This window comes from Marmota flaviventris, chromosome 12 (assembly GCF_047511675.1).
Source record: "Marmota flaviventris isolate mMarFla1 chromosome 12, mMarFla1.hap1, whole genome shotgun sequence".
In the NCBI taxonomy this organism is placed as follows: Eukaryota; Metazoa; Chordata; class Mammalia; order Rodentia; family Sciuridae; genus Marmota; species Marmota flaviventris.
In genome coordinates this window covers 38,558,054-38,584,663 of record NC_092509.1, presented here as the reverse complement: position 1 = coordinate 38,584,663, position 26,610 = coordinate 38,558,054, and the positions used below count along the sequence as shown (strand labels likewise).

General features: G+C 39.4%; 3 protein-coding genes across 13 annotated transcripts in view; 1 reads left to right on the top strand and 2 right to left on the bottom strand.

Moving 5' to 3' along the window:
- Positions 1–401: 401 nt before the first annotated feature.
- On the bottom strand, positions 402–10,162 carry Acbd7 (acyl-CoA binding domain containing 7). 3 transcript variants are annotated; one of them, XM_071619708.1, is made up of 5 exons: positions 9,625–9,689; positions 3,604–3,721; positions 3,441–3,503; positions 3,225–3,342; positions 402–427 (listed from the first exon to the last, which is right to left on the bottom strand). In XM_071619708.1, exons 1-4 carry the CDS (start codon positions 9,634–9,636, stop codon positions 3,269–3,271), a joined length of 267 nt encoding a protein of 88 aa, XP_071475809.1. In that variant the 5' UTR covers positions 9,637–9,689; the 3' UTR covers positions 402–427; positions 3,225–3,268. The 3 variants fall into 3 exon arrangements, with proteins under 3 accessions (XP_071475809.1, XP_071475810.1, XP_027784220.1); XM_071619709.1 differs by lacking the exons at positions 402–427; positions 9,625–9,689 and adding an exon at positions 10,104–10,162 and having other exon boundaries at positions 1,180–3,342; positions 3,604–3,717; XM_027928419.2 differs by lacking the exon at positions 402–427 and having other exon boundaries at positions 1,180–3,342.
- Positions 10,163–14,110: 3,948 nt separating this feature from the next.
- Positions 14,111–17,856, top strand: Rpp38 (ribonuclease P/MRP subunit p38). Of its 4 annotated transcripts, none has more exons than XM_027928553.3 (3): positions 14,111–14,188; positions 15,239–15,290; positions 16,915–17,856. In XM_027928553.3, the coding sequence occupies exon 3, from the start codon at positions 16,925–16,927 to the stop codon at positions 17,768–17,770; it is 846 nt and encodes a 281-aa protein (XP_027784354.2). In that variant the 5' UTR covers positions 14,111–14,188; positions 15,239–15,290; positions 16,915–16,924; the 3' UTR covers positions 17,771–17,856. The 4 variants fall into 4 exon arrangements, with proteins under 4 accessions (XP_027784354.2, XP_027784351.2, XP_027784352.2 ...); XM_027928550.2 differs by lacking the exon at positions 14,111–14,188 and adding an exon at positions 14,269–14,368; XM_027928551.2 differs by lacking the exon at positions 14,111–14,188 and adding an exon at positions 14,380–14,569.
- Positions 17,857–19,952: 2,096 nt separating this feature from the next.
- Positions 19,953–26,610, bottom strand: part of Nmt2 (N-myristoyltransferase 2) — a 43,392-nt gene continuing 36,734 nt past the window's right edge. For 5 of the 6 annotated variants that reach the window (XM_071599872.1, XM_027928618.2, XM_071599871.1 and 2 more), the window contains 4 exons: positions 25,029–25,199; positions 22,232–22,399; positions 20,939–21,076; positions 19,953–20,774 (listed from right to left, as the gene is read on the bottom strand). In XM_071599872.1, coding sequence (XP_071455973.1) covers positions 20,754–20,774; positions 20,939–21,076; positions 22,232–22,399; positions 25,029–25,199 — 498 coding nt within the window. In that variant the 3' untranslated portion in view covers positions 19,953–20,753. The remainder of the gene's footprint in view (positions 20,775–20,938; positions 21,077–22,231; positions 22,400–25,028; positions 25,200–26,610) is intronic. The other variant, XM_071599873.1, reaches the window with a different exon arrangement.

The window sequence follows — 26,610 nt, the reverse complement described above, 5'->3', positions numbered from 1 at the left end:
ATTATCCCTGGACCCTGAACTCTCTCAATTCCCAAACTAGTTCCTCTCTTCAAGGCCTGACTAATGCAATCAGATTCACTCCCCCAGTTTCCTTATTTCTTTCACTTCTTTACACTAAACTCCACTACCTAGTGTGATTGATGTCATTTTCTCATATTCCACACTGCTTAACATAACATTATATATTAAAATGTTAACTTTTAAAGCATCTACTTGTTTACAATCACATAACATGAGCTCATTCTTTCTTACTATTTTAAAATAATGTAAGTAGGGCCTTTTAAATTTTTTATAATTATATATGGACAGAATTCCTTTATTTTATTTGTTTATTTTTATATTGGTGCTAAGGATCGAACCCAGTGCCTCACACATGCTAGGCAAGTGCTCTGCCACTGAGCCCCAGCCCCAGCCCTGTAGGTAGGGTCTTAATAAATAAGATTAAGGAAAATGCACACAGGAGAATTTCCCAGAATTTATCTTCCCTTTTAACAAAGTACAAACAATATAAAATTCATTACAAGAGGGAGTTAGAATTCACATAATAAACTTAGGCTAGAAACAACCTCAAGTAAATTATGTTAAATGTTTAGTATACACTGTACTACCCTTTACTCTGATGCAATTTCCAGAGCCCCCTTACTAAAAGATTAGTCCAAAATGATGTGGGCTGGGCACAATGGCACATGCCTAAAATCCCAGGGACTTCAAGGCTAAGGCAGGAGGATTACAAGTTTGAGGCCAGCCTCGGCAACTTAGCAAGGTCCTAAGCAACTAAGCAAGACTCTCTTTCAAAATGAAAAATAAAAAGAGCTCAGTGTAAGTGCTGCTGGGTTCAATCCCTGGTACAAAAAAAAAAAAACAAGTAATTTAGATTTGTGATTATAATTTGAAAAACACTTTAGTCAACATAGTTCGCAATCAGAAGTCTCATAATGTAGCAAATGCCAGGGCTTGGGGGTGGGCTTTTTCTGCTGCCCCTCCACTTGGTGGAGGGAAAGTCCAGTAGGGAACAGCTCTGACTTTCCAGGCCTTCAATTACAACCAGGCCTACTATTGCTAGTGTCTTATCTTTGAAGGACTTGGGCCTTGACCTCATTATGGAAAACTTCTGTGTTTAGGTAAAACTTAGCAAAGATGAGAATCATTTTTGCTTTCACAAAATTTACAAATGAGAAATCAATTTTGATTTTTTTAATTCAGTTTTTTTCAAGGCAACTCTAGATTCCCAGGTAATTTTAATAAATAATTTAGAAATACTATAAAATGAGTAAAGTGTGCTATATGCATGAACAAATATGCTGCAAGGAAACCTATTATGCTGTATAACTAGTATGCACTAATAAAAAAATCCCCCCCCCCGTTAACACTGTGCAAAACTATAGTAAATATTACAACCAGAATATTGACATTGCGACAGTCAAGAGACAAAACATTCCAACACTACAGGACCCTCCTGCTGCCCTGTGATACCCACACATATCTCCTTCCTCTCTGTAAACTACAATTCTGTTTTAAAATATTTTTAGTCGTAAATGAATACATTTATTTATTTATTTATTTATTTATTTATTTTTATGTGGTAATAAGGATCAAACCCAGTGCCTCACATGTGCTAGGCAAGTGCTCTATCACTGATCCACAACCCCAACCCCTGGAAACCACAATTCTGTCCTTTATATGTATAACTTGCCACTTCAAGAATTTCACCTAAATAGAATTATACAGCACATAATATTTTGGTATTACTGTTTATACTCAGCTTAATTCCCTGGAAATTCATCTAGTGGATCAAGAGGTTTTTGCTTTGTTCTGATCGTTAGATAAAATGAAGCCAATCTATCCATCTGGTAATTCCATATCAAACCTGAATTCTTTTTTTTTTTTTTTTTTTGGGGGGGGGGGTTGTTTTGTTTTGTTTTTGTGGTGCTGGATAGAACCCTGGGCCTCACATATGCCAGATAAGCACCTTGCCAGAGCTGTATCTTGATCCCCTAAACCTGAGCTCTTAGGCAGGAAACAGAGATATACTCTTTGGGGGGATGTTTATCTCATGGAATCTCAAACAAGTTTTCTTCTTTCTCTTTTCTTGCAGTACTGAGGATCAGGCCTAGGACCTTGCACATTCTAGGCAATGCTCTACCACTGAGCTACATTTTAGCTTTTTATTTTTTGAGGTAGGGTCTCACTAAATTGCCCAGGTTGAACTCAAACTTGTGATCCTCCTGCCTCAGCTTCCTGAGTAGTTGTGAGTACAGGTGTATCTTACCACACCCAGCTTTCAAAGATCCTGTGAAACAACAAGAAAGACTGAGTAGTGTGGGTCATCATCATTCCAGACTCTATATTTTCACTCCAACAAAACTGATCCCAAGGGGCATAGTAGGGGTACAGTGGATCACTAGATACATTTTATTGATTCTTTTATGTTTTAAAGGTAAAAATTAAATATTTCCACAGTGGTTTTTTTCCTTCTTTGAGGAGCTAAAAACAGACTTATAAGTTTCTTCCTTCCTGGTTTGTTTGTGGTGCTGGGAATGGAACCCTGGGACTCATGCACATTAGGCAGGTGTTCTACCACTGAGTGAGCTACACCCCGGGGACCCACAAGGCTGGACTCGAACTTGTAATCCTGCTTCCTCAGCCTCCCAAGAAGCTAGGATTACAGATGTGCAACACTGCACCCGGCTGCTGTTGATTCTTAATAAACTGTTTTTATTACCCCAGTAGCACTCCCTCATTATTGAGAATAGATTCATCAAAAGAGCAAATAATCATGGGCTGGGGTTGTACCTCAGTGGTAGATCACTCGCCTAGCACGAGGTCCTGGGTTTGATCTTATTTTTATTTATAAAAATAAAAAATAAAATAAAGGTATTTGTCCACTACAACTAAAAAATAAAAAACTTTTAAAAAGAGCAAATAATCAAAGTTTTGGTATACAGGTAGGACTGTAGCTCAGTGGTAGAGTGCTTGCCTAGCATGCCTGAATCCTGGGTTTGAACCAATACCACCAAAAAAAAAAAAAAAAAGGTTTGGTATACATATTGCCAGAGCAATGATTTTTTAAAAGAACCTTTAAAGTCATCTGGTTTCAGCCAGTGAAATTTAGTTAACTGTGCATTTTCATCATACTCCTAAGTATTACAAATCCTGCTCATAGCAAAAATATCTGTGGTCCAGTATTAACAGTGCATTTCCCACTAAATGTAAGGTCAAGATACCATTATGAAGACTTCAGAAGGAGCACATTCTCATCTATTGCACTTTAAATTCCATATTTTTCAATCAGCTCTTTGGCTTTAGAAATATAGGCACTCATGGCATCCTCCTTGGACAACCCTAGAAAGACACAAACAGATCACGTCACCTCCCTGGTTGGTGGAGTGGGAGAGTAAGAAGTACGAAGGCTGACTTGAAATTTGTTGAAGAATTAAAACCTTTTTGGAAGCTCCATGCTTCCCACTTCGCCCTGCCTTTGACATCCAACAGTGCTGGACATGCTGCCAAAAGAAGGAAAGAGAGACTGTCAAGTTGACTTCTTACTGCACACTTTCACAAACACCAAGTATGCCCTTATTTTTTAAAAGGATAATATAATACCAATATCAATGTCTCCAATGACAGCTTGCTTGTAAAGGCCATAGATTTCCTTCAGTTCTTCATCCTCTGGTCTTGTTTTCAGCTTCTTCACATCTTCTGTGGCCCTGTCAAAATCTGCCTAGAGCCAAATAAAATAACACAAAAAAAAAAAGCAAAGAAAAAGGCACACAGTGCATGGGCTAATGTTACGAAGACCCATTGCACTTTGGGGGTGTTGACCACCAAGGAATGGGACTCGAGAGGAGAGGAGAGGGAGGGGGTCAAATAGAAATGAGCTATTGCTGCTCAGGTTCCACCAGAATTATCCTAATTTATTGGGAATCATGGACACTTCACCTGATACATAGACAAAATATGGATAACTAAATAAGATTCGTGACATTGGAAAGGATCAATTTATGTATTTTAAAGGGCACCACAGTCAGTGCAGCTTTCTGGATCATCTTATGAACACCACCGTCCTCTCCTATGTCCAGGACATTCCTCTTGTAGTGTCCACACTCTTCAGTGACAGTGGCTTTATACCTATCTAGTGCATTAACTTGGTTCTGAGGGCAGTCAATATCATTGATTTAGTTGGATTTCTCATAGAGTTGCAATACAGAAACCCCAGATTAAAAGACTTAATATGAACTAATGTCCAGAAAAGAGAAGTTGTTTGGCAACATAAAGCTGATCAGCAAACTGAGCACACAAATATACTTGAGTGGGAAACACTGTCTGCACCATCCTGAATTCTCTCCGAAAAACCTAGTCTCTCTGTGTGAGTCAGCTTCCTGTCACTAGAACATACACTGGAGAGAAGTCAAATTATAAAGAGAAAAGGTTTATTTTGGTCCACAGTTCTATTAAGCCCACAAGTGACTGGCTCCATGGCTTTGGGCCTGTGGAGCATATCATGGCAGCAGTTTGTGGTGAATCAAGACCACTTTACTCATGGCTGGGAACAAAAGAGAGGAAGGAGGAAGGGGTAAGGCCCACAGTCCACATCAAGATCATGCCCCTAATGACTTGGAGCCCTCCCACTAGCCTCTTCCTCTTTTTAAAAAATTGTTGCCATCTCCCAATAGTGTCATGTATAGGTATAGTATAGGATACCATAGAATTAGTCCCCCTCAGAGGGCCATTCCAGATCCTAAATACAGCACTTTCTACCTCCCAAGGCCTTCAACTCTTAGACCAGGACAGCAGCTGCTCTCTTGGTAGCTTCCATTCAGGGAGGAAGTCCGGCTCTACCTGCCCTGGAGTCTGAGCACTCCTGGACACTTCATCTCTTTCCTCTTTTGACCTCTTAGCTGATTATTTTTTCTTATTAGAATATCTTATTCTTTTTAATAAACTGTATCTACCTTGTGGCATTTGCTTTAAGTTGGGGGTAAGCAGGAATCGTCAGTAGCCTGGGTATCAAATTAGGGAAGGTGAACATGGTGCCCCAGCCCCACCCCCATCCACCTTATATTTTTCCTCAGATGTTAGTGTTCCCTTTTGGTTCAAAGGCCTGGGAGAGAAAGTGAAGAAAAAGCCCCACTGTAAGCTCAGAAGCCTATGAGCTCAGCAGTGTTGCTGGGTAAAGCTAGCCCCAAAGACAGGACAGTAGCACAGCCAGAATTGTTTTATGATGAACATGAGTCATCTATAAATTGGAGACCAGGGTCTTCAGGCTAAATAACCTTGAAAATGGCCCTGCTTCCTAACAGATTTCTGTAGGAGATTGAGAAGGATGTGTGCATGTGAGAAAGTTGCCTTGCCCTTCAAGAAAACTCAGTTGCTGTTCACGTAACATCATGGTTAAGGACACAGGCTTTGAGTTGATTTTCATTGTTATTACTAAAGAGCTGGGTTACCTTGGGCAAGTTACTTAACCTATGTCTGTTTCTTCATCTGGAATATGAGACAATAACAACAAATTTGTTAGGAGAACTTAAATAAGTTAACACATGTAAAGTACTTAAGAGAATGCCTAGCAGATGATGATTATTCAATAAGGGTCAGCTATTATTAGTTGCATTAAATGGTTCTTTGGAGGAGTGGGTATAAAAAGAAGTCTTGATAAAAGCACAATTATGAAGACATGAAATACACTTTTAACTTATCATTAAACAAAGAACACAAAATTGTTTCAATATACTCAGCTTTGAAAGTTATGTAGAAAAAATCAGACTAGAAATAAATATACTAAAATAGGTAAGCAGTAATTGCCTCTGACTATTGGTAGGTTTTCTGGGTTTTTAAAACTTCTGTACTCTCCACATTTTTCATAACATACATGTAGTGCGTGTACAAGGAAAACAAAACAATTGCTGCATGAGTGATCAGGGCTCCAAAGGACAAGCCAGGCCAGGTGACTGAGGGGACAGGGATGCTTCTCTTCAGGTGTATCAGCATCTCAGAGGTTCTGTGCTATGAATATTCATGCTATTCTCCAGTGATACCAGCTCAATTCCTTTTGGTCAGCCAACCCTTGATTAATATTCTAAGGTTTCTAAAAAAAATCATGCAAGCCCCCTGCCTTGCATGAAATAGTTTCTGGGAACTTATTCTTCATATTCTGGGGGCTACAGAACCACAAAAAGATCTTAGTGAACATCTTGGACCCCTTCCATGCTGACCCTGACATGCTGTCCCATGCCATTTCAGCAATCCCCATCTGTCCCTCCTCCCTCCCCAGGTAGGGAACACTGCCCAGAATTCCTCTGTATGCAGCCTGCCTCCCCCGGCACCTCTATTTGATCTGTTCCTACTTTAGGGTGTTATTCCATTGTCCCTTCCACCATGATGCCTCTCCCTCCCCAACCACAGTAAGCAGCAGTGGAAATAATACTGGACTTGCATGGCATACTCAAGATTTCTATTCTACCTTTGAGGCACACTGCTGTGGGGCTCTGCAAGACACCAAGCTCCTCTGAGGTACAGCTTCAGAGAAAAAAAAAAAAAAGATACTACAGGGTGGACATTCATAATCTGAAAATATGAAACCTGAAAAGCTTCCAGGTTAGAACTTTTGGAGTGCTGATAGAAAGTTTCACACTTACTACCATGAGCACATTCAAAACACAGGTACATTAAAAATACATAAAATGACCTCCAGGCTATGTGTGTACGGCATTCACATATAAAACATACATGAGTTTCATGTTTAGACTTGAATCCCATCCCCAAGATATCTCATTCTATTTATTCAAATATTCCAAAATCTGAAATGCTTTTGGTCCAAAGTAGTTCAGATAAGGGAAACCCAACTTTTATAAGAGTCTCAGCAGGAAGGTGTGAGGACTAAATCCAATCAGGAATGTAAATACTCTTGATTTGATTCTGTGGACTCTTCCCTCCCAGAGCTCATCACAGATACCGTGCTAATCAACAGTGTACTGAACACCTAGGACGGGCCTGGCCTGTGCTAGGCAGGCAGGGACGAGCAGGGCAGTCTGCTTGAAGGAGCTCAGAATCCAGAGGGAGACATGCATGGCAACAGTGACCTTGTGAGACTTGCTATAAAGGAGAAGCAGGCTGCTCTGAGACTGGAGGAGGGAGTGGCAGCCCAAAGGGGATGGCCTCTAGAAGCCTTCCCAGAGGGATGAGTTGGGGGAAGGTAGTTAGTGCTAGCTGAGTGGACGAGGGAGACAAAGCATAGACAGAATTTACCAGTGCTCAGCACAACAGCCGGGTGAAGTTGCTTTGGTTTGTTCAGTCACATATACATAATGGAGTGCAGGTATAAACATGCACCTTGGTGGCCACAGCTGAGTTTTACACACTGCCAGCAGGTGACAAAGGCAGGTCTGAGTCCAGTCCATACATCCTTATTGGATGAATTAATGAGTGACTGGATATTAGGAAGATCACAAAGTTATAAAGGTGAGACACAGCTTTAATCCCTTTAAAAAAATACACAGTCTCACTAAGTTGCCCAAGCTGGCCTCAAACTTGCAGAATCCTGCCTTAGTCTCCCAAGTCACTGGATTATGGGCTGCACCACGGAGTCCAGCCCGTTTACATTTCTTTTCACATTTCACCCTAGCTGAAGACAGCCTTGAAGGATAACTCACACTTAATTCAACTTCACTTTCTGCAGCCAAAGCACGTGGGCATCTCACACGTGACCTTGATAAAACCTTTTTGAACCATTCGTTCCCATGAGGAACTGAATCAGGTAGATAAGAACTCCTCACAAAGTAATTTCACAGATCTTAATCACACATACATGTGGGGAAGAAGAGTTAGTTAGTTGCTGAATATAAAATCACAAATCCCCTTAGACTTGAAAAGATGTACCTCCTTGAAGGGACAGTTTGCTATTTTTAGCTTCACCATGTAGGAATAAAATACGTCCAGTTAAGATGACTAAAGCTTTGCTGAGGGAGTAAACACATTGCAATTTAAAGATAAAACTGGGGGATCATAGCTGAGTTAGGAATTCCATTTATCTTGTTGCTTCCAGGAGTATCAGCCAGTTCTGTTTATTCTAGCATAAAACATAGAAGATTGGGGCTCCTATGCTTGCGCCCTTCTTCTCATTTCTACTAAGTGAGTCACTGATAGCATCTTGAAGCAACACAAGTATCAGTACAATGTCTGCCATAATGCCAGTTAGGTCATGAAGGTTTAAATATATCAGCTAGTTGTTGGTCTTTTAATTTTAATTTTTATTAGTATTTGAAACCTTTTTTGAAATTATTTTAGATTCAGGTAAAAGTTATAAAAATAGTATGATTTCAGTGTACCTTGTACTCAGTGTCCCTGCTGTCTTTTTAAAATGGTATTTTCACCAATACTCTGAGTACTCAAGTGAATTGTTAGTAGATAACATTATGGTGGGTGCTATTAATATTTCTTAGCCTGTTGCTCTTCTGTGATGATTCTGAACCTTTAAATCCTTACTGAAAATATTTTTAAAGCAACAGAGAAAAAATAGAAATAAAAAAACCAGTTAACAACAATAGTGAAAAATCATATTACTAAGCTAAATAATAACCATTTAGATCTTTTAATTTGAAGGAAGTTTTGATTATTTGGGGAAAAGTTCAGTATGAATTAAGTTATCTAATGAGCTTATTCTTATTGCACATTTACCCTCCACCAGGCACTGTTAAATGCTGTACCTGCTGCTCATTTAACAGTTATTTGTCCTTCATTTCTAAATGAGAAGGCTGAGGCACAGAGATCAACTGTATCACGTACAAAGTGGGTGACAGGGCATGGGTATGAACCTCCATGACTCTGCATGGTGTCCTTAACCCACCCATAACATCTTGCCTGAAGAAATGGTTAAAGAAATTAGTTATGTTTATTCTATGAAATTTTATGCATATAAACAATGTCACTTTAGAAGGATTTTAATGATAGGAAAATGCTCATAGTACTAGGTACAGAAACAAAATTGCATATACACAATAACATAAGTGTGTGCACTGTATGCACATATCTGTGCACCTATAATCATATTGCACACACGCACTCGGAAGACTACAAAGGAGTCACCTGTCACGTTTAGCAGTGGTTATTGCCCTGGTGAAGGAGAGCCTGATGACGCTTATTTATTCTATTTGTTCCCTTTCCCTAAGTTTTTCTACTTCTGACATATCAATAAAACAGTATTTTAAAGTTAGAGCCCCACAGAACTCTGCTGTTAAGAGAGACACTTGCCTATGAGAACCCAAGTAGGTCCCAACGCGAAGGTCTCCCTCCGTGGATGTCGCCTCCCTCCTGAAGAGAGTGGCTGGAGGAGGGCCCACTCAGGGTCCCAGAGGCCTGTGCCTACTTTTCCGCTCAGGGTGGTTTCACCAGTGTCTGGGCCCCACAGGGTTGCCACGGGGAGCATGGCCTATCCTCCATAGGTGGGAAGGTGCAGTCTATTCTGCAATAAGAGGGCGCTGGGGCAGGTGTGGGAGTGACCATAGGGTCGCCGTCCAGCGCTCCCAGGTGAGGGTGGCATGCATGCCTGTCTCACGCCCCATTTGAGTGCTTCCCTCTCAGAGCATCCCCCACCCCCACCCGGCTCGGCCTCCCTATGCCCTGTGTTACCTGCAGGGACATAGTGACAAAGGCAGGGATGGTGCTGCTCTCCGGGCGCTGGGTGCCTGGGGAAGGCTGGGCCGCTCCTTAAAGGGCAGCTGTCCTCCGCCCACCGCTCCCATTGGCTGCGCTGCGAGCCCGGGAGGTTCCCCTGGGTCAGGTGTTGAGAGGGCGGGGCGGGGCAGTGAGCAGCAAGGTCCCAGGGACCCGAAGACAGCGCCGCTTTGCTGTCGGCTTCTCGGCGCTGGCCAGGAGGAGAGAAGGGCACTCAGAGAGTTCCTCTCTGCCGCTGGATCGCCCATTTTCTCTGAGTTGTTGTAACATCCTAACTTCCTCTTAATTATCGCAAAGGTTAAGGACTGCACGCCTGTTCCACCTGACCCAGATTTCCAGGATCTATATATGCGACAGGAGAGAAAGAGGGAGGGAGGGGGAGGGGGAGAGGGAGAGATTGGTTTCTATCACTGGATAATAATACACATACATACACATTTCTATTTAAAAGTGCTTCTCAACCAGTTCTGCTTAACTGCTTCAGGAAGAATTCTGTCAAAAAAGAAAAGAAGGAATAAAAGAGTCGAGAAAAAGAAAAGAGAAAAAAAAAGTCAGGTGCAATGATGTATGTCTGTGGTAACAGCAACTCAGGGAGGCTGAGACAGGAGGATTGCTAGAGACCAGGGATTTGAAGCCTGGAAAACAGCAAAACCCCATCTCAAAACAAAAACAAACAGCAATGATTAAACAACAACCAAAAAAAAAAAAAACTTCTGTGCTAATCTACTTCATATAAATGTCTATACTTTAATTCTAAAATTTTAGGACTCATTTGTACATTTCTATGACATTTTAAATAGTTAATTGTAGACACTTTTATATTATGGGCATAATTTATTTCCAGCATTGATGCTGTTTTTTAAGAATCTATGGAAAATGTAAAGTTCAGCATCACATCACAGTATGCCTCTTCTTTCAGAAAAGAAAGAAAGAAAGAAAATTGTTGTGGACCTAAGACTTCTCTTTAAAAATAAAGTTGCTTGAAAAAAAAAAAGAGAGAACAACATTCCAGACTAGCCTTGAGACTATATGATTTCAATGATCTTTCAAATTTCTATTTTTTTGAAACTTAGGAGGTCAAGGTCAGTCCCAGCAACGTATCGAGGGCCTAAATAACTTGGCGAAACCCTGATCAAAATAAAAAATTTAAAAAGCTGGGGACGTACTTCCATGTCAAATTGTTCCTGGGTTAGATCCCCAGTACCACCCTGTCCCTGCAAATTGCTCTTTTTTAATAAATAAGCTCTGCCAAGGTCCAAGACGGCTCGAACATCTCAACACTGCCACACCTGCATGGGCTGGGTCCAGCTCACTGAAGTGCCTTGTTATTTCTCCTGGAGCAAGGATTCTCTATATTACGACACCACCCAAGGGTGTTTCCCATCTATTTACCTGGTTTTAGTTGAGATTAAATCTCTCTATTTCCTTGTAACTTCCCCCTGAACCTACTCCAACTTGCTGAAATTTAGAGTTAATTCCTCAGTGCAGAGCCATTCACCATTTATAACACCTGTTATCTGACCTCTGGGATTAGGGATGTTGTCCCATGATATTAGGGGTGCTGGGAGCTGACATCATGTTGATCATGGGTTTGCTATCCTGTAAGGATAATAAATGGCCTGAATCCAACAGACTCTTTTTCTCCCTACCAGTTTTATCTATGGATGGGCTGCCATGCTTTTGTCTAGAATTGCTGGAGTGCTTGAAACTCCTCCTATTCACATTGCCTCCATGGATGCAGATGTGCTTTAGCATGTCACATAGTCCTAACTAGCAGGGCTCCCAATGGCTCAGACTCCAAGTCTGTTCTATGATTTTGCAGCTCATCCTTGACAATTCAGAGCAACTGATTGAAAATGACTAGTGATTATATATGTAAGTGTTGTAACAATAACCAGCACAGAGCAAAGGCCAGAATGCCATGAAGAAAAAGAAGAATCTGGTGGTTTATTCTGTTACATTCTTCTACTGACACTTTCTTGCTGGGATTCAAATGATTTTAAATAATGACCCAACTTAACACCCAGAATTAAACCACTGTTATATCATGGCAATTATATAAGTCTGACAATAATCTAATTCTAGAATTAATATAAAAAGAAAGGTTTTTTATAAACTATTCAATGTTTTCATAAGTGATTCAAAGACTCAACTGATAGTTTATAAGGTAAAATAACAGCTGTTCTTAAAAAAGTAAAACTGATCATGGAATACCAAACACGTAAATGTTAAAGTGGTCCCTGTAAGCCTATGTTTGAGAAAGAGAATGTGGAAAAGAAACCAGTACACAAAATTTATATTTTTATTTTTAGCATGCATTTATGTGAAATAAATTAGAAAGGAATAGTGAAAGGAAAAAGTTTGAGGTGATTTGGTCATGAAAGTTTTTAGGTTTTTTGTTTGTTTGTTTGTTTATTTTTTTGTAGTAATGTTTGTGCTACACAAATGGGAGAGAAATTAACCTTTGAAATATAGTTGTGCATTTTAACAAAATTCTTGTGGAAGTTGGATTGCTAGTCTTAAAACACAAGCACTAAACACACAGAGGCTACATTTATTTTTTATAAATTTAATTTGACAAGGTTGTCACTGTTCAGTTTACCAAGCACATACTATGTGCCAGGCACATTGCTAATCATTTTACAGAGATCAACTCCTCTAATCTTCACAATAGGTACTATTTTTATCACTTCATGGATAAGGTTGATTTGCCTAGGGTCATATGCTAGTGATGAAGTTAGCATTTCAACCTAGTCAGCCTAGCTCCAGAGCCATGTAATGCAATGGCTGATAATTTCCAATGGAGCAAATGGAAGCTCAGATGATATTCAAAGTATAAAAATGGAATCTTAGGGATTTAAAACTGTAAATTTACAAGGTTCCTTCCATCATTCTAGTATTTCAATTAGACCTGTGTGTCTCTAGTTGTCTTTAGAACTGCATTGTGTTTACAGTTTACCATCATAAACTACTGATTCATTTTATGAAACAAAAGCCTATCAATACACTCAAACTCACTGTAACCTTGTTCTTTGTAATTATGATAAATAATCACATCAGCCTTTACTGTGTGTAATTTGCAAAAAAAAAAAAAATGCAATAATAATAAAAAAATAATCACTTTTGTTTTGTTCTAGGGGCTCAATCCAGGGGCACTTTACCACTGAGCCACTTCCCAGCGGCGCCCCCCCCCCCTTCTTTTTAATGCTTAATTTTTCTATTTTTTTTTTTTAGTTGATGATGAACCTTTATTTTATTTATTTATATGCCATGCTGAGAATTTAACCTAAGCAAGTGCTCTACCACTGAGCTACAAAGCCAGCCCTGACCCCTTTATTTTTGAGAGTGGGTCTCGCTAAATTGTGTAGGGCCTCACTAAAATGCTAAGATTGACTTCCAATTTGCGATCCTCCTGCTTCAACCTCCTGAGTCAATGGGATTACAGGCGGGCGCTGCCACGCCTGACCTGCAATAATCTTGACCAAAAGTAACATTCTCTGTTTTACCTCGTTAAGTACTGCAGAGGTAATGAAAATATAGAAGCTAGATCCAAAAATGAGGAAGAAAACGAGAAGTGAACAGGCTGAGAAAAGGAGAAAAATCTGGAAAAGGAAAGTGGACCCAAATTAGACCGGAAAAGAAAAAGGGAGACCGGGATTGTGGCGCAGTGGTAGAGCGCTTGCCTAGCATGCATAAGGCACTGGGTTCGATCCCTGGCACCACATAAAAATAAACAAATAAAATGAAAGTATTGTGTCCATCTACAATTTAAAAATATATTTAAAAAGAAAAGAAAAAGGGAATGTGAGAGAGAAGGCATTATCGTCAAAAGCAACCTACCGACTTCTACGTTGCCCAGAATAGATCAGCAAATCAGATTCCTGGCCTCTAACATGTTACTCAATTCTATAACCAATTGTCCACGACTTCCCAGCGACTCCATTCATAACCTAGTCTCCATTGGTTGGAACAGCCTCAGAAGACCCGTGATGGAATACTGCGGACTGCTGTGTTGAACTCAAAGGAGGCCTAATTCCCCTTGACTTTCGGGGGATTCAAGAGTCCCTGCATTATTGCCTATAAGCTCGTGTTTTCCCCAACTCTCCAACTCCCCACTTATTTGATTTTCATAGTGCTGGGCAGTCTGCAGGGATTCGATAGACAGTGGGGAATGGGACAGGGGCTGGGATTTTGCGTCCCTAGAGCAAGAAGGCTCCAATATGCTGGAAGTTGAAGTTGGGCTAGAAGGGAAGGGTGCCCTAGGAGAACCAGTCCTGGGGACTATTGGCGGTACCCTGATCCCCAAAGGTGTCAGAGAAGACGGTGAGTGGCAGTTACCGTGGCAACACTCGCGGTCTCGCGAGACAGATGTTGCATCTGCGCACTGCAGCTTAGAGCGCTGTAGAACCTTCACCCCGGGTCTTATATTCAGGACTTTTTTGTGTGTGTGTTTGTTTTAAACGATGGAGCCTTATTCTGACGTTTCCTCGCGACACTGTTGGGAGCGACCAAACGCAAGGTAACGAAACTTGAAGAGCTCCAAGCTATGTCGCGCCATTCACTGCTCCCGGAAGGCGGGGCGGGGAAGGCAAGGACACTGCGCACGCGCGGCGCAGGCGCAGTGGGGCCGGCGCTGTGGCTGGCTGCTGGTGTGGAGTCGCGGTGGTGAGGCGGAGGAGCGGGCAGACGCCGGAAGAAGGTACCCTTCCGGGTGGGAGCGGGCCCAGGGCGCTACCGGAGCCCAAAGTCTGGGAGCACGCAAGGTCCCTGCGGCTTCCAGATGCCTCTTGCGCCGCCGCTGGACCGCGGACTGTAGGGAGGGGTTAACTCCGGGCCAGGAATGCTTCCGCAACCGGCGTCCTCCTCCAGAAACCCGGAGTTCGCGAGTCTTCACCCTTGGGTCCTTACCTACTTTTCTTAGCATCTCTGCCCAGCGACCCTGAAGTTTTTAGTTTTCTTTAATTCTTCCCCCGGGACACTGTTGTGTTTCATATTCCTTTTGATAGGAATTCATCAGAGGTAGTTAAAAAAAAAAAGTCACTTCCTGTAGGAAGCCTTCCTCTCCTAACCCCCGCTCAACTAGGTTAGGTCTCTGCTCAGCGTCCCTTGGCATCCTGTAGTTACCTGACCTTAAAGCGTGCACCACATTACATTGCTTTATTCTCCGCCCGTAGGGCTTGTAAACTCTAGCTCCTAGAGGCCAGTGACTGTTTTTGCTTGGTGCATCATAGGGAATCCGCAAATACTTAACTATGAAGGTGGTCGTGGGTCTGAGAGTGGGAGTGGTTATTCCAGGCTAAGAGAATGTGTGTAAAGACATGTTGATGAGAAACTGGTAGCCTCCTGGGGGTGATATGCAGGGTGTGGGGTAAAAAGAAAGGATAGTGGAAAGCAGGGCCGGCATGTGGAGGGTTCAGGGCCCTGTATATCACCCTAAAGTTGCACTTGATCCTGTAGGCAGTGAACGACGCACCTTCACCCTTCCTGTTTTGCACCCTTTCTCTGAAGGTTTTTGTTGCTTTTAGTTACAATTTGCGTATCTAAACTACTTTTCATCTCCCCCTACCAGATTCTGCAGACCAGGGAAGGTACTGCCTATTTTGCTATCAGAGTAATTAATTGTAAGTATTTATTCTGTGCTGTTTGGACCCTGGGACCCAATAACTGTCGTATTGATTAAGCGAAACCTCTGTTAGATGATACTTATATTGCTCCTCATTTGTTTCCCTATTCCTGACCACTTCCACCTTGATGTCTTATGCTAGCCGTCACTTCATTGGATTTAGATGAGCTACTTTTATTACTGAGCTTGGGAGAATAGATATGACAGATGGGAGAAGGCAGCAGATATCTCCAGCATTGGGAATACAGACATGACCAAAGTTTTCTGTCAAAATTCCCAGGAATTTTGCTTTCTGGGGAAAGGTGATTTGTAATACTAGAGACCAGGAGACATGAGTGGACCATTTCTCAGTCCTGTCCAGTATATAAAGACCACCTTACCCACACCTGATTTCTTAATTTTGGTGCTGTATCGGATTCACTTGGCAGCAGACTTTTTTTTTTTAATACAAGCCTAGATTTCTTGGCAGTACTCTCCAATTCAGTTGATTTGAGGTGAGAACCAACCGTGTAGGTTTTTTTTTTTTAAAGCCACAGGTTATATTTGAAGTGCAGGCAGGATTATAAGAGTAAAAAAAGTAGTTGTGACTTTGGGTACTGAATCTGTTTCCTTGTCCACACATTGGGGAATTATAGTAATGCTATAATAATCAGATAGTACATGGGAGAAAGTACTTTATACACTGGTATACTCTATTGCTGGTCTTGTGTGTTGAACTTTATTTGGAAGGGATTTCACTTCTTTTAGTTTTGCCAGGTGGGTCCCTGTCTTTCTCACTGAGCTTCAGAAAGGGAAGGAAGAACATTGAGGAAGAGAAAGGAATGTACAGTTGCCTCTGGGAAGAATTACAGGATATGCTCCCTAGACCTGTGGTTTATAGCATATCCTTAATAATTAATAAACCTTTCTATTTCTCCTTAGTGGATTGGGATCTTTAAATCTTACTACGTTTCCCTAGTTTTCATGGAACTGCCAGCCATAGTAGTCAGCTTGTAATAAGCGTGGGCAGGAGTATAGGTCTGCATATGTATCAAATGTTTAGGAAAGATATAAGGAAATCTAGGGGCCAGGGTGGGAGGGAAACTTATAAAAGGGGACAGAATGAAAATATTGTTTTAAGTTTTAGTTGTATGCTGGTTAATTATGAATCACAGAGGCTTCTGGGGCCTTTACAGATGTGGAACTATGTTCAGGACACAGATCTCAGTCACCATGAGCCCCAGGGCCTATAATAGCACATGCACATTAGAGATGCTCAGTGAATATATGCTGTGAGAGTAAATGAAAGTAAACCCAACTAAAGAGTAATGTATGAAATGCTAACAAATCTATAAAACTATCATATAGTTATGAAAAGGGTAATTATGAACAAAAAGAAACATTTTTAAATAAATGAATTAACAGTGGGATTTCACTGTAATTGCAGTGATGTAAAATAGTCCCATATTGTCTGTATATGAAGAAAGACAAGGTCACCTGAAAAAAATGGGGAAAAGGTGGGACCTATCTACTTAATACTTGCTTTAGCTTATCAAGAATTAGAGAAAATATAACCAAGATAGTCTCAAGACAGGCTTTCCTAGCTGACATGAATGTTCCACTGTCATTGTTTTTCTATGAAGGATTTTCAAAATGCCTGCAGCCCCTCAAGCACCTTCCAGAGGATCCATTCGCAAGACCAGACCTCTGGTTGTAAAGACGTCCTTGAACAACCCCTATGCTGTCTGTTGGAGCACACTGGAGAGGGAGGACATGCACTTCATTTTACAGACAATTGAGCAGAAGTTTAAATCTATTGGACTTCAGAAAATCGAGGACAAGAAAAAAAGGAAAAAAACGCCTTTTATAAAAAAGCACAAGGTAGAAAGATGCAGCCTAGGTGTTGATACTAGTGAGGATCTGAAGAATAGGCCAGAAGCTAACCAGCAGGTGTCAGGGTGGACGCCTGTGCAGATCAGGAAGCAGCTTGCCATAGGTGTTAATGAAGTCACCAGAGCTCTGGAAAGGAGTGAACTGCTCTTGGTTCTGGTATGTAAGTCAGTCAAGCCTGCCATCATCACCTCACACTTGATTCAGTTAAGTGTAAGCAGAGTTGTTCCTGCCTGTCAGGTTCCCTGCCTCAGTGCGACACTAGCCCCTGTCATTGGCTTAAAATGTGTGCTAGCATTGGGATTCAAAAAAGACACCACTGACTTTGTAGATGAAGTAAGAGCTATCATTCCCAGAGTGCCCAGTTTAACTGTGCCATGGCTTCAGGACAGAATTGAAAATATTGGAGACAATTTAGAAACTGAATCTTTGGGAATCCAAGACAAAGAGACTTTGGAAACTTCATTTGAAGACCTCTCAAAGCACAAGAGAAAACTTGAAGGTCAGCAGGTCTCTGTAGCATTACAGCCTCTTAAAATAAAGAAATTGATTCCCAACCCTAATAAGATAAGGAAACCACCCAAAAGTAAAAAAAATACTTCGAAGTAATCTTGTATAAACTTTTCATGCAATTGATAAAAGGACACCTTGTATAAAGAAGGCTTGAAACAAATAAAATGAAATATATTTATGTATATTGGGATCCTGTGTAATGTTTCCTTCAAGTATGTATGAATGTTTGAAGCTATAGCACAAACATGCTGAAGCCTAAAAACATTTAAGTGCAGAAAATAATCAAAAATATGAATATGAAAACAAAAGTTTATTGAAACTAATGTCCATGCTTGTATAAATTCACTGTTTTAAAGGCTGGTACAATGCTTGTTAGCAAGAACATCTGTAGCCTACAACACCTAACATTTTCCCATCAAACTTGGAAAATGTGCCACAGTAGACATGGTTCTAATAAGTACGGTCAATGAAACTAGATTGGGAGCATTGAGTTTCAAAGGAAAAATACCAAATGCCTTGCAATACTTTGTCTTTAGAAGGAATATATTTTTTTACTTCATGTCAGTTTGGCTTTCCTTGTAGGCAGGCATAAACATCTGCTTGGGATGAAGGCCCAATGGGATAGAAGTAAGCCAGATAAAGTATTTTAATTAGGATTCATTTTCCTGTGTATTGTTAACTTACTTGGAAATTAACATGTATAAAAAGTATGACGGGAGTTGTAGGGGCATAGCTCAGTGGTAGACCCCCAAATTTAATCCTTAGTGTGTTTGTGCATGAGCATGCACACACATAACCAAACAGAAAACTGTGATGGCAATTAGGTGAGACGTGGCAAGAAGTAAATTTTTTAAAAAATTGAGCATGAGTTCTCAGGCAAGATTTTGTGAGCATAGTGTTCTGTGTTAAGTGTCTATAATATATATTTGGAAAAGTTATTTTTGTAGTTTAGGGGAAGATAATGGTTTTGCCAAAGTTTCAGCCTAAAATCTGGATGACTCAGTAGATTATGCCATCTGTTAATTTAGATTTTACTTAGTGCCATCTTGGCACAAATTAAAAAGAAAAGATACAGCATTTTCATTACAGGACAATTTTTTAAAAATTTCTAAATACTATATTGCATTTAAGTTGTACTGATTCTCCAAAATGCTCACTGGTAATCTGCTTGAATTATAAATAGGACAGTGATATTGATTGTATTTAAGAATCAAGTAAATAACATGAATTCTATAACTGGAATATGTAAATAAGCCTTGACTCCAGAGTGTGTAAATTCTTATTTAATGCTGGTGTTCCCAAGGAGTGTTCTAGTGAATTGGTCCAGTTTTGTTTCTTGATGCTTTTCTCCTTCTGTTAAGAATGGAATGCAGCTAAGTTTGAACCCTGTGAAATGATAAGTCTTCCTGTGTCTTTTAAGAACATTGTTTGAACCAGTTAGGCACTACTGTGGGGCCCAAGTGTCCCCTCTAGTGGCAGTCTTGGGTGCCACACCTGTGTTTTCAACTCCTTAGTAAATGAAGATCCACAGACCTTCTAAAAAGGGACAGTTAACAGATATTTTAGGCTTTGGAGGCCATACAGTCTGGCACAAGTACCCAACTTGCCTTTGTAGCATGAAGTGGCCACAGGTGAGACACAAACAAAAGGGTGGCTGTGTTCCAAGGAAACTTTATGAATGCTGAATTTAAATTTCATATAATTTTCATGTCACAAAATGTCACTGTTTTGACTATCTCCCCCCAATCAAAAAAGATAAAAAGCATTCTTAGTTCCTGTGTTGTACAAAAACAGATGATGGGCCAGATTAAGTCCAGGGGCCATACTTGATGGTCCCTGCCTGGTTTTAAGATAATGACTGGTTTTACTGGATTACTTAAAACATGAAGGGAATGCCATTATGCTGTCTAACATAATTTATCTTTTTCTGGACTGAGCAGCCGAGGCACTGGTACGGTAAAGGCAGGAAGAAGTGTCTACTTTGTGGTACTTGAGTAAAGGCCAGTCTGCAGCCTTGTTTAGCATCTTATTTATCCCTTGGATTACTGGTGATATATACACATACATGTACACTGTGAAACTCTTGTTTTTCAAATTCTAGGTAAAAACACCATTGGTAACAAAATTATGAATACTTATTTACAAATAAGACATTTCCATTAGCATGACAGTTCATGATAAATTAAAAGTCAGCATAAAGGAATATGTGCAATTTTGCATAAGTAATAAAAACATTCAAACTATCAATGCCTTATAGCACTAATAAAGCAACCCGGCATTAGTTTTGACCTTAGAGTTTTTATTTTCTTTCCCTCATGTATCCTTGATGTTGCTGAGAAGAAACTGGAGATGGTGCAGCAGTGGAAAAGTCTGGTCATTCACAGGTGTATGCTCTTCAGGGAGCACACTTAATGTTTGCCTCAAACTTTGCTTTTGAAACCATCTATTGACCTACTGAAGATCAAAGTACAAATCTCTGTGTTTACTGATTTGGCAACTTTGCCTATGGAGTAATAATGTACTAGTAATCAGTACATTTTCATTTTGCTCCATATTTGTCATTCCATAAATGTTCCCAGTGATGTCATGTAAGGTGATATACATAAAAATTTTCCAAATGGGTCCTTTGTTCTATTATACAGACAAATACACCACCACTTAATAAATAGAAATGCAGCAGCTTATCTCCACACAATAGCAGAGATTTTCTTACACGAGGCTGTGACTTCTCTTTAGTTCATAGAAAAACAGTTCCCTTTCTAGAGAGTGGAAAAGTACCCTCACTTCACCAAGAAAGCCAAAAATTTGAAAACCAGAGAAATGTGCTCTTTGTACCTTTTCATCCCTCCCACAAGTGGGTAAACAGCAAAAAAAGAAAAGATGCATTTTAACATTCTAACTAGGAATGTGTACAACTGGTCACACATGGGGTGTTTTTTCATCTTTGCTGATTGTTACCAACTACTTCAATTTCACTTAGGTTGTGCTTTTATTCTTCTTTGGAATGGCGGTTCCAGGAATCATTAAATAGGATATGAACAAATGAGGATGCCAGACTTCTAGAAGTCAACACAGCTATCTACTGTAGTACAAGTCCAACCTGGAGGAAAGAAATGAAATAGTAAGAACAAATAAATTAATTGATAACATAATACAAAAGATCTGTGATTTTAAAAGCTATTTAGAATAATCCAAAGGGAAGCAAGGATGGAATTGTCTAGTTAGACTTACTTTGTTTACAAAGACTTTGTCAACATAACTTACCTTTTCAGAATCTGTTCCTGGACACCTCCAGTTGTACAAGTAATACTGCAAACTACCATCTCCTATACCAAACTTGAGTTTTTCCAAGAAGGTCTTATTTTCCATCAAATCTAGTGCATTGAATACATCAAATCCTTTCTGCCAAAGAAAGAAGGATTTAAAATTAAAACATCAAAGGACTATCTATAGAAATTATTGATACAACATTTAATTCCTCTACTAATAGCTTGGATATGCATTTACAATAGGGCTTAATGTCTGCAATGTATAGTATAGGTTAGGAAGACCATACAAAATTGTCTTAAAAAGCTAACAGTGAGTCAACAAGATCTTTCAAAATGCTGAATTAAAAAAAAAAAAATGTGCTCTGATGGCTATCACTGACATAAAAATAACCTATTAAGATTTCAGAAAATACCATGTTCCTGATTCAGAAGGTAGCAGTTGTCTAGATGGTTCCATTTCCAGAATTATTAATTACTGGCCTAAGGCCTGACGTAAGTGAAGCTATTGCTAAGAGTTGTAAAGACTTTAAATAGCATGTTTGTCTTGGACTGATACTGGAAAGTAAGTTTAATATTTTAATGGTAAAAAATAAATTTCTTAAAAGTGTTAGATAGTAATACTATGCAAAATGTAATATAGAAGGAATACCTAAATTTTAATTTCTACTTTAACTTATTGACCACTGAGGGAAAGTTGCTGAAAATGAGCAATCGGGATAATGTTGATTTAGAGACCAAAAGTAGCAAATTTATACAATATTTTCAATGATCTAACGCCAGAGAAATCAAGGAAGACATTTTTCAAGTACTGTTTCCAATTTCTCATGAGCAGTTATTTTCCCATATTCAATATGTATCATCAAAATGTATGTCAGCTGATTCAAATTTATTTTTAAAAGAAAGATATCTATTTAATAATTACCTGAGAATAATTTTTCTGGGAAAATAGAAAAATAATAAAAAGATATGTATTTTCAAGTTAATTAACATTCATAGGCTGCATCTTATATCCCTTATGAATTTTGTGTCTTCCTGTATAAGGGTTAAGTTTTCTAACTTATACAATATTTCGTTTTTGTTAAATTGAAATAAAATCAATGATGAAAACAGCCACTAATGTTTTAAAAGAAATACAGCAAAATTCTTCCATTGTCAATAGTGTGTATGGGGTTGGGGAGGGCATTGCATGAATTACATCTGGATGGAAGAAAACACCATGAGACGTTTTATATATTTTGGCATATACTCTTGAAGAACTAAATTGAACAAAAATGACTGAGTCACTCACCAATTTAGCTATAATGAGTGCATCGTTCATGAGGTCCAGCAGGGGTGTCTCTGTGTGAATGTTATAGAAGGAGTAGGCAGCTTTGAGGCTCTTATGAGCAGGGTGGTGCATGACTGTGGACGGAAGCGTGTAGAAGCTCAGGAAGTCAGTCAGTTTCCCACTGGAGCTCTAAAGGACAATGGTGATACCAGGTAAGTGTCTCCTTGAAAAAACTGCATGCAGCTAACTCTTTCACCATAATTTTCTGTCCAGACAAAAAGCAACAAGTGAGAATTATTTCTTGGCAGCCTATTTTGAGCCCCTTATATTATGCTGGGTGGTGGCCAAGAAGAGCAGGCAGTTGGAACCATAGCAGAAGTGCTAGTCAGTGATTTGCGTAAAGTTCTTAGAAAGCAAAAGGTCCTACCAGGAAAGTTTCCCTCAGGCTGACCGAAGAGTCAATGTTCTACATTATGAAGTAGTAATGAAAGATTTCATTTGCAGAAATGAAAGCTCTAGGTATTAGAAGGCTGCCATCTCCACTCTGAAACACATAGGCTGCCTCCAGGAGAACAACTTGGGAGCTGAGCTAGCCACTTTTTTCATGGAACACTACTTGAAAGTAAAACTGGCAAGATTATGGTTGTTCAGACTTGGTATATGGCATATTTTTTTGAAAATGAATAAGAACCTGTCAGTTCCAGAAAAAGAAAATGGCAGGATATATTGCCAATGATAAAATGTGAGCTTTCAGGTGTAAGTTAAATTTTGGGAAAAACTTGTATCCTTCACCATGAGTTACATTATAACCTTTTCTGATAACAAAGGTTGTGATATCCACACATGTGAGTTTTTGATACCACAAGATGAAATGTAACTTCAGTGAATCAGGGGCTGGGGTTGTGGCTCAGTGGTAGAGTGCTTGCCTAGCGTGTGAGGCACTGGGTTCGATTCTTAGCACCACGTAAACAAATTAAATAAACAAAATAAAGTTATAAAAAAATTCAGTGAATCAGTTTTTTTTTCCAAATAGCCATGTAAAATGTTAAAAACTCATATACGGATAAAAGATTCATTCAAAGGACAAGACAGCTTAATGGCAGAGCACCTGCTTAACATGTGAGAGGCCCAGGGTTCAAACCTCAGCACCAAAAAAAAAAAAAAACAAGGACAAGACAGACCAATGGATTCTAATGCAATAGAGGATAAAAAGCTTGCTAATAGTAGTATCTTCATGTGAAATATTTTCTTCACATACTTAACATATCACAATAGACTGAAAGCAAAAGCAGATAATAGGTTCCCAGTTGTCTTCTATTAAGTCAGACATTAACAAGATTTGCAAAAATGCAAATGGTACCATCTTTCACTAATTTTGTGGTTTGGAAAAATAGTTTTTCATACAAAATATGGTCATTAGATAGCATGTAATGAATTGATTATTATTAAATTGTTATGTGGAATAATATCAAATGTCTCAATTTTGAATAAATAAATATCTATAGATGTAATCCATAAAATAAAAGCTCTTTGAGGTCCTCAATAATTCTTCAGAGTAAAGGAGTCCTGAAACAAGAAAGTTTGAGATGAGCTGCCCTGAGAAACTCACATAGGTGCATAAAGATGACATTTTTTTTTTAAAAGCAAAGATGGCAACTCTTATGTTGCTTTGGAAATAAAAATTTAGAAACAGACTGCTCAGTTGTTCTTCAAAAATGTCCTTTGAGTCATATCTACCATGGCTCCCCTTCATTACAGCCTTAACTGAGTGTTATGGGTTGGATCTGGAATGTCCCCGCAAAGACTCATGTATTAAATGCTTGGTTTCCAAAGCAGCCATGTTCAGAGGTGAGGCTTTGAGAAAGTGATTGCATCATGAGGATTCTAACATCATCAGTGAATTAACCCATTAAGGGATTCATTATATAAAGGCATTATTGGGAGGTGGAAGAAGTTTTAGGAGGAAGAAATCACTAGGGGCAGGCCCTAGAAGGGCATATCTTATCCCCAACCCCTTGCTCTCTCTCTCTCTCTCTTTCCAACCACCATGTCCCTCCAACGCAATGTTCTGCCTTACCACAGGCCCAAAACAATGGAGCCAACAGACCATGACCTGAAACCTCTGAAATCATGAGCCAAAATAAAATTCTCCTCAGGTTAGTTGATTTTCTCAGATATTTTGTCACAGTGACAAAATGTTGACTAATACATTGGGCCTGTGATCCCATACTCAGGCAATATGTGACTGTACTAAGTAAACACTTATGTATACAACTAATGTAAACTAACCCCTGGAGTCACTTCTAACTGGCCCTCTCCACTCCAAGTATTTACAAGATTAAAAGCAACTCAATCCATTTCTACCAAAAGAGCTTCCAAGTGATTCATCTCAACAAGAATTTGGAAAATCTGGACTGTTACTTTTCCTTCCTTCCTTTCTTAAACAAGGATTAAATGGCTGAATCCATGGCATCTCAACCAAAGGCATTTCAGTTATTCCAAAACCAAAAGAATTAAGCCTTAGGATGCAGCCATCTGATTGAGGTCAACCAAAATAACCTTTGAAAAAGGAGAAAAGCAATTAATCACACAGATAACAACAGAAAAGCATTAATATGTAGTAAAAGTACACTCTAATCCAGAAATGGAAACTTAAGAAGAAAATGCAATTCCATCAAGATGAGCAGAAATCTAATCCAGAAGTACTGAGTCTTGGAGGAAGAAAGAAGAGACTGGTACTCTGTGCTCTTTATGGAAAAACAAACTTTATCATATGTGGTGCATACTTCTTAGTACTACCTTATCACCTTATGTTTACCTCCACTACAAACGTGTCGATAATGTGTTCCTGGGGAAGGAACCAGTGGGCTACTTCCTCTTCATCCATCACTGGGGCTAAATGGAACTGCTTCAGGTAAGTGTTGATTAATTCTCGCACTGCTTTAATATCTTTTGGTTCCATGGGTCTCAAACCTGAAGTCTTGGTAACCTTGTTGGAGGGAAAAATAAGACAAATCCCAGAAGTTTAAATGTAAGAGGAGTAAAACTACTTTATGCCCTTTGTCTGCAGACCCAGAGAATCCACATCACACAGGAGCTTGTTAGAACAGCAGAATCTTGGCCCCATCCCAGACCCAATGTATTAGAAGCTGCAATTGAATAAGATTCCCTGGTGATTTGTATACATGTTAAAGTTTGAGAAGCACTGGGTTAAAATACATGCTAGGAAATGTTCTTCTTTCTATGTGGCAAGTCTTTGGTCAGTACTGCTCATGACCCAAAAAAATCAAAAGGAATGCTATGAATTGACTGATAAACTAATACCAAGAATTTTCACAGTCTGTATGACAGGGCACAACAATTGCCTGACTTCTGGGGTTTCTGCTTTAAAAATCACCAAATCTAACATTTTGAAAACACAGTTGAGAAACTTGTCTTATTCAACAGTTCATAAAAAAGATGTTGTGATTTTGTTTCCTGAAACAAAAACAATATAAGAGTAAATCATATTGGTCAGGATGGGAAGGCAAGAATTTTTTTTTAATTTATATATGACAGCGGAATGCATTACAATTCTTATTCCATATATCTCTAGTTGTATACAAGTATGTTCACACCATTCACATCTTCATACCTGTACTTTGGATAATAATGATCATCATATTTATTAATGATGGGAAGGCAAGAATTTTAATACAATATCTAGGTATTTGCTTTCTGTCTCCACCCTGCCAACCCTACTGGGGATCAAACCCAGGGCCTCACACATGCTAGGCAAGTAATCTACCACGGAGCTATATTCCAGCTCAATAGCCAAGTATTTTCTAAAGGTGCAGGACTATCAAATACTGGGCCTGGATTTCAGGACATATCGTTTTATTAAAAGGTAACAGAGTAGGCATTTTAACACCACTGCAGAGTTTTATAATTTTAAAATGAAGCCATAGGAATAAAAAGCCTACAGGTCAGGACAGATCCCCATTTGATTTTGTTCAACTTTGGTTCTCAAAAACTCCCGTCATCACTCTGGTTCTCTAGAACTATCCACAGACACCCAGGCACTCAAGACTAGTCCTGAGAAAGCCCAACAACAACAACAAAAAAAAAACATTACAAAGTAAAAAATAGCCTACTTTTCCCCCAATAACTTGATTTCCCTTGCTTGGAGAAATATTGGTTAAATTTTAGGAAACAAGTAACAAAAATACTGCTTGTCCACCTTTCTGCCCTCAATGGTTTACATATATATATATTTTTTTCTTTCTGTGGTACTGGGGACTGAACCCAGGGCTTTACACAGCACTCTACCACTGAGCTATACCCCCAGCCCTGTAAATACTTTTAAAATAAAAGTTTCCTATAGAATAGATCATTATGATTCCTGCAGGTACCCAGGTAGA

Excerpts from the sequence above, each read along its gene's own strand:
- Acbd7 (XM_071619708.1), bottom strand. Across the intron at positions 3,504-3,603 it reads CATTGGAGACATTGATATTG|CATGTCCAGCACTGTTGGAT; the intron begins GTATTATATTAT and ends TTCTTTTGGCAG. Across the intron at positions 3,343-3,440 it reads AGCATGGAGCTTCCAAAAAG|GGTTGTCCAAGGAGGATGCC; the intron begins GTTTTAATTCTT and ends GTGTCTTTCTAG.
- Rpp38 (XM_027928553.3), top strand. The coding sequence starts at position 16,925 with ATGCCTGCAGCCCCTCAAGCACCTTCCAGAGGATCCATTCGCAAGACC.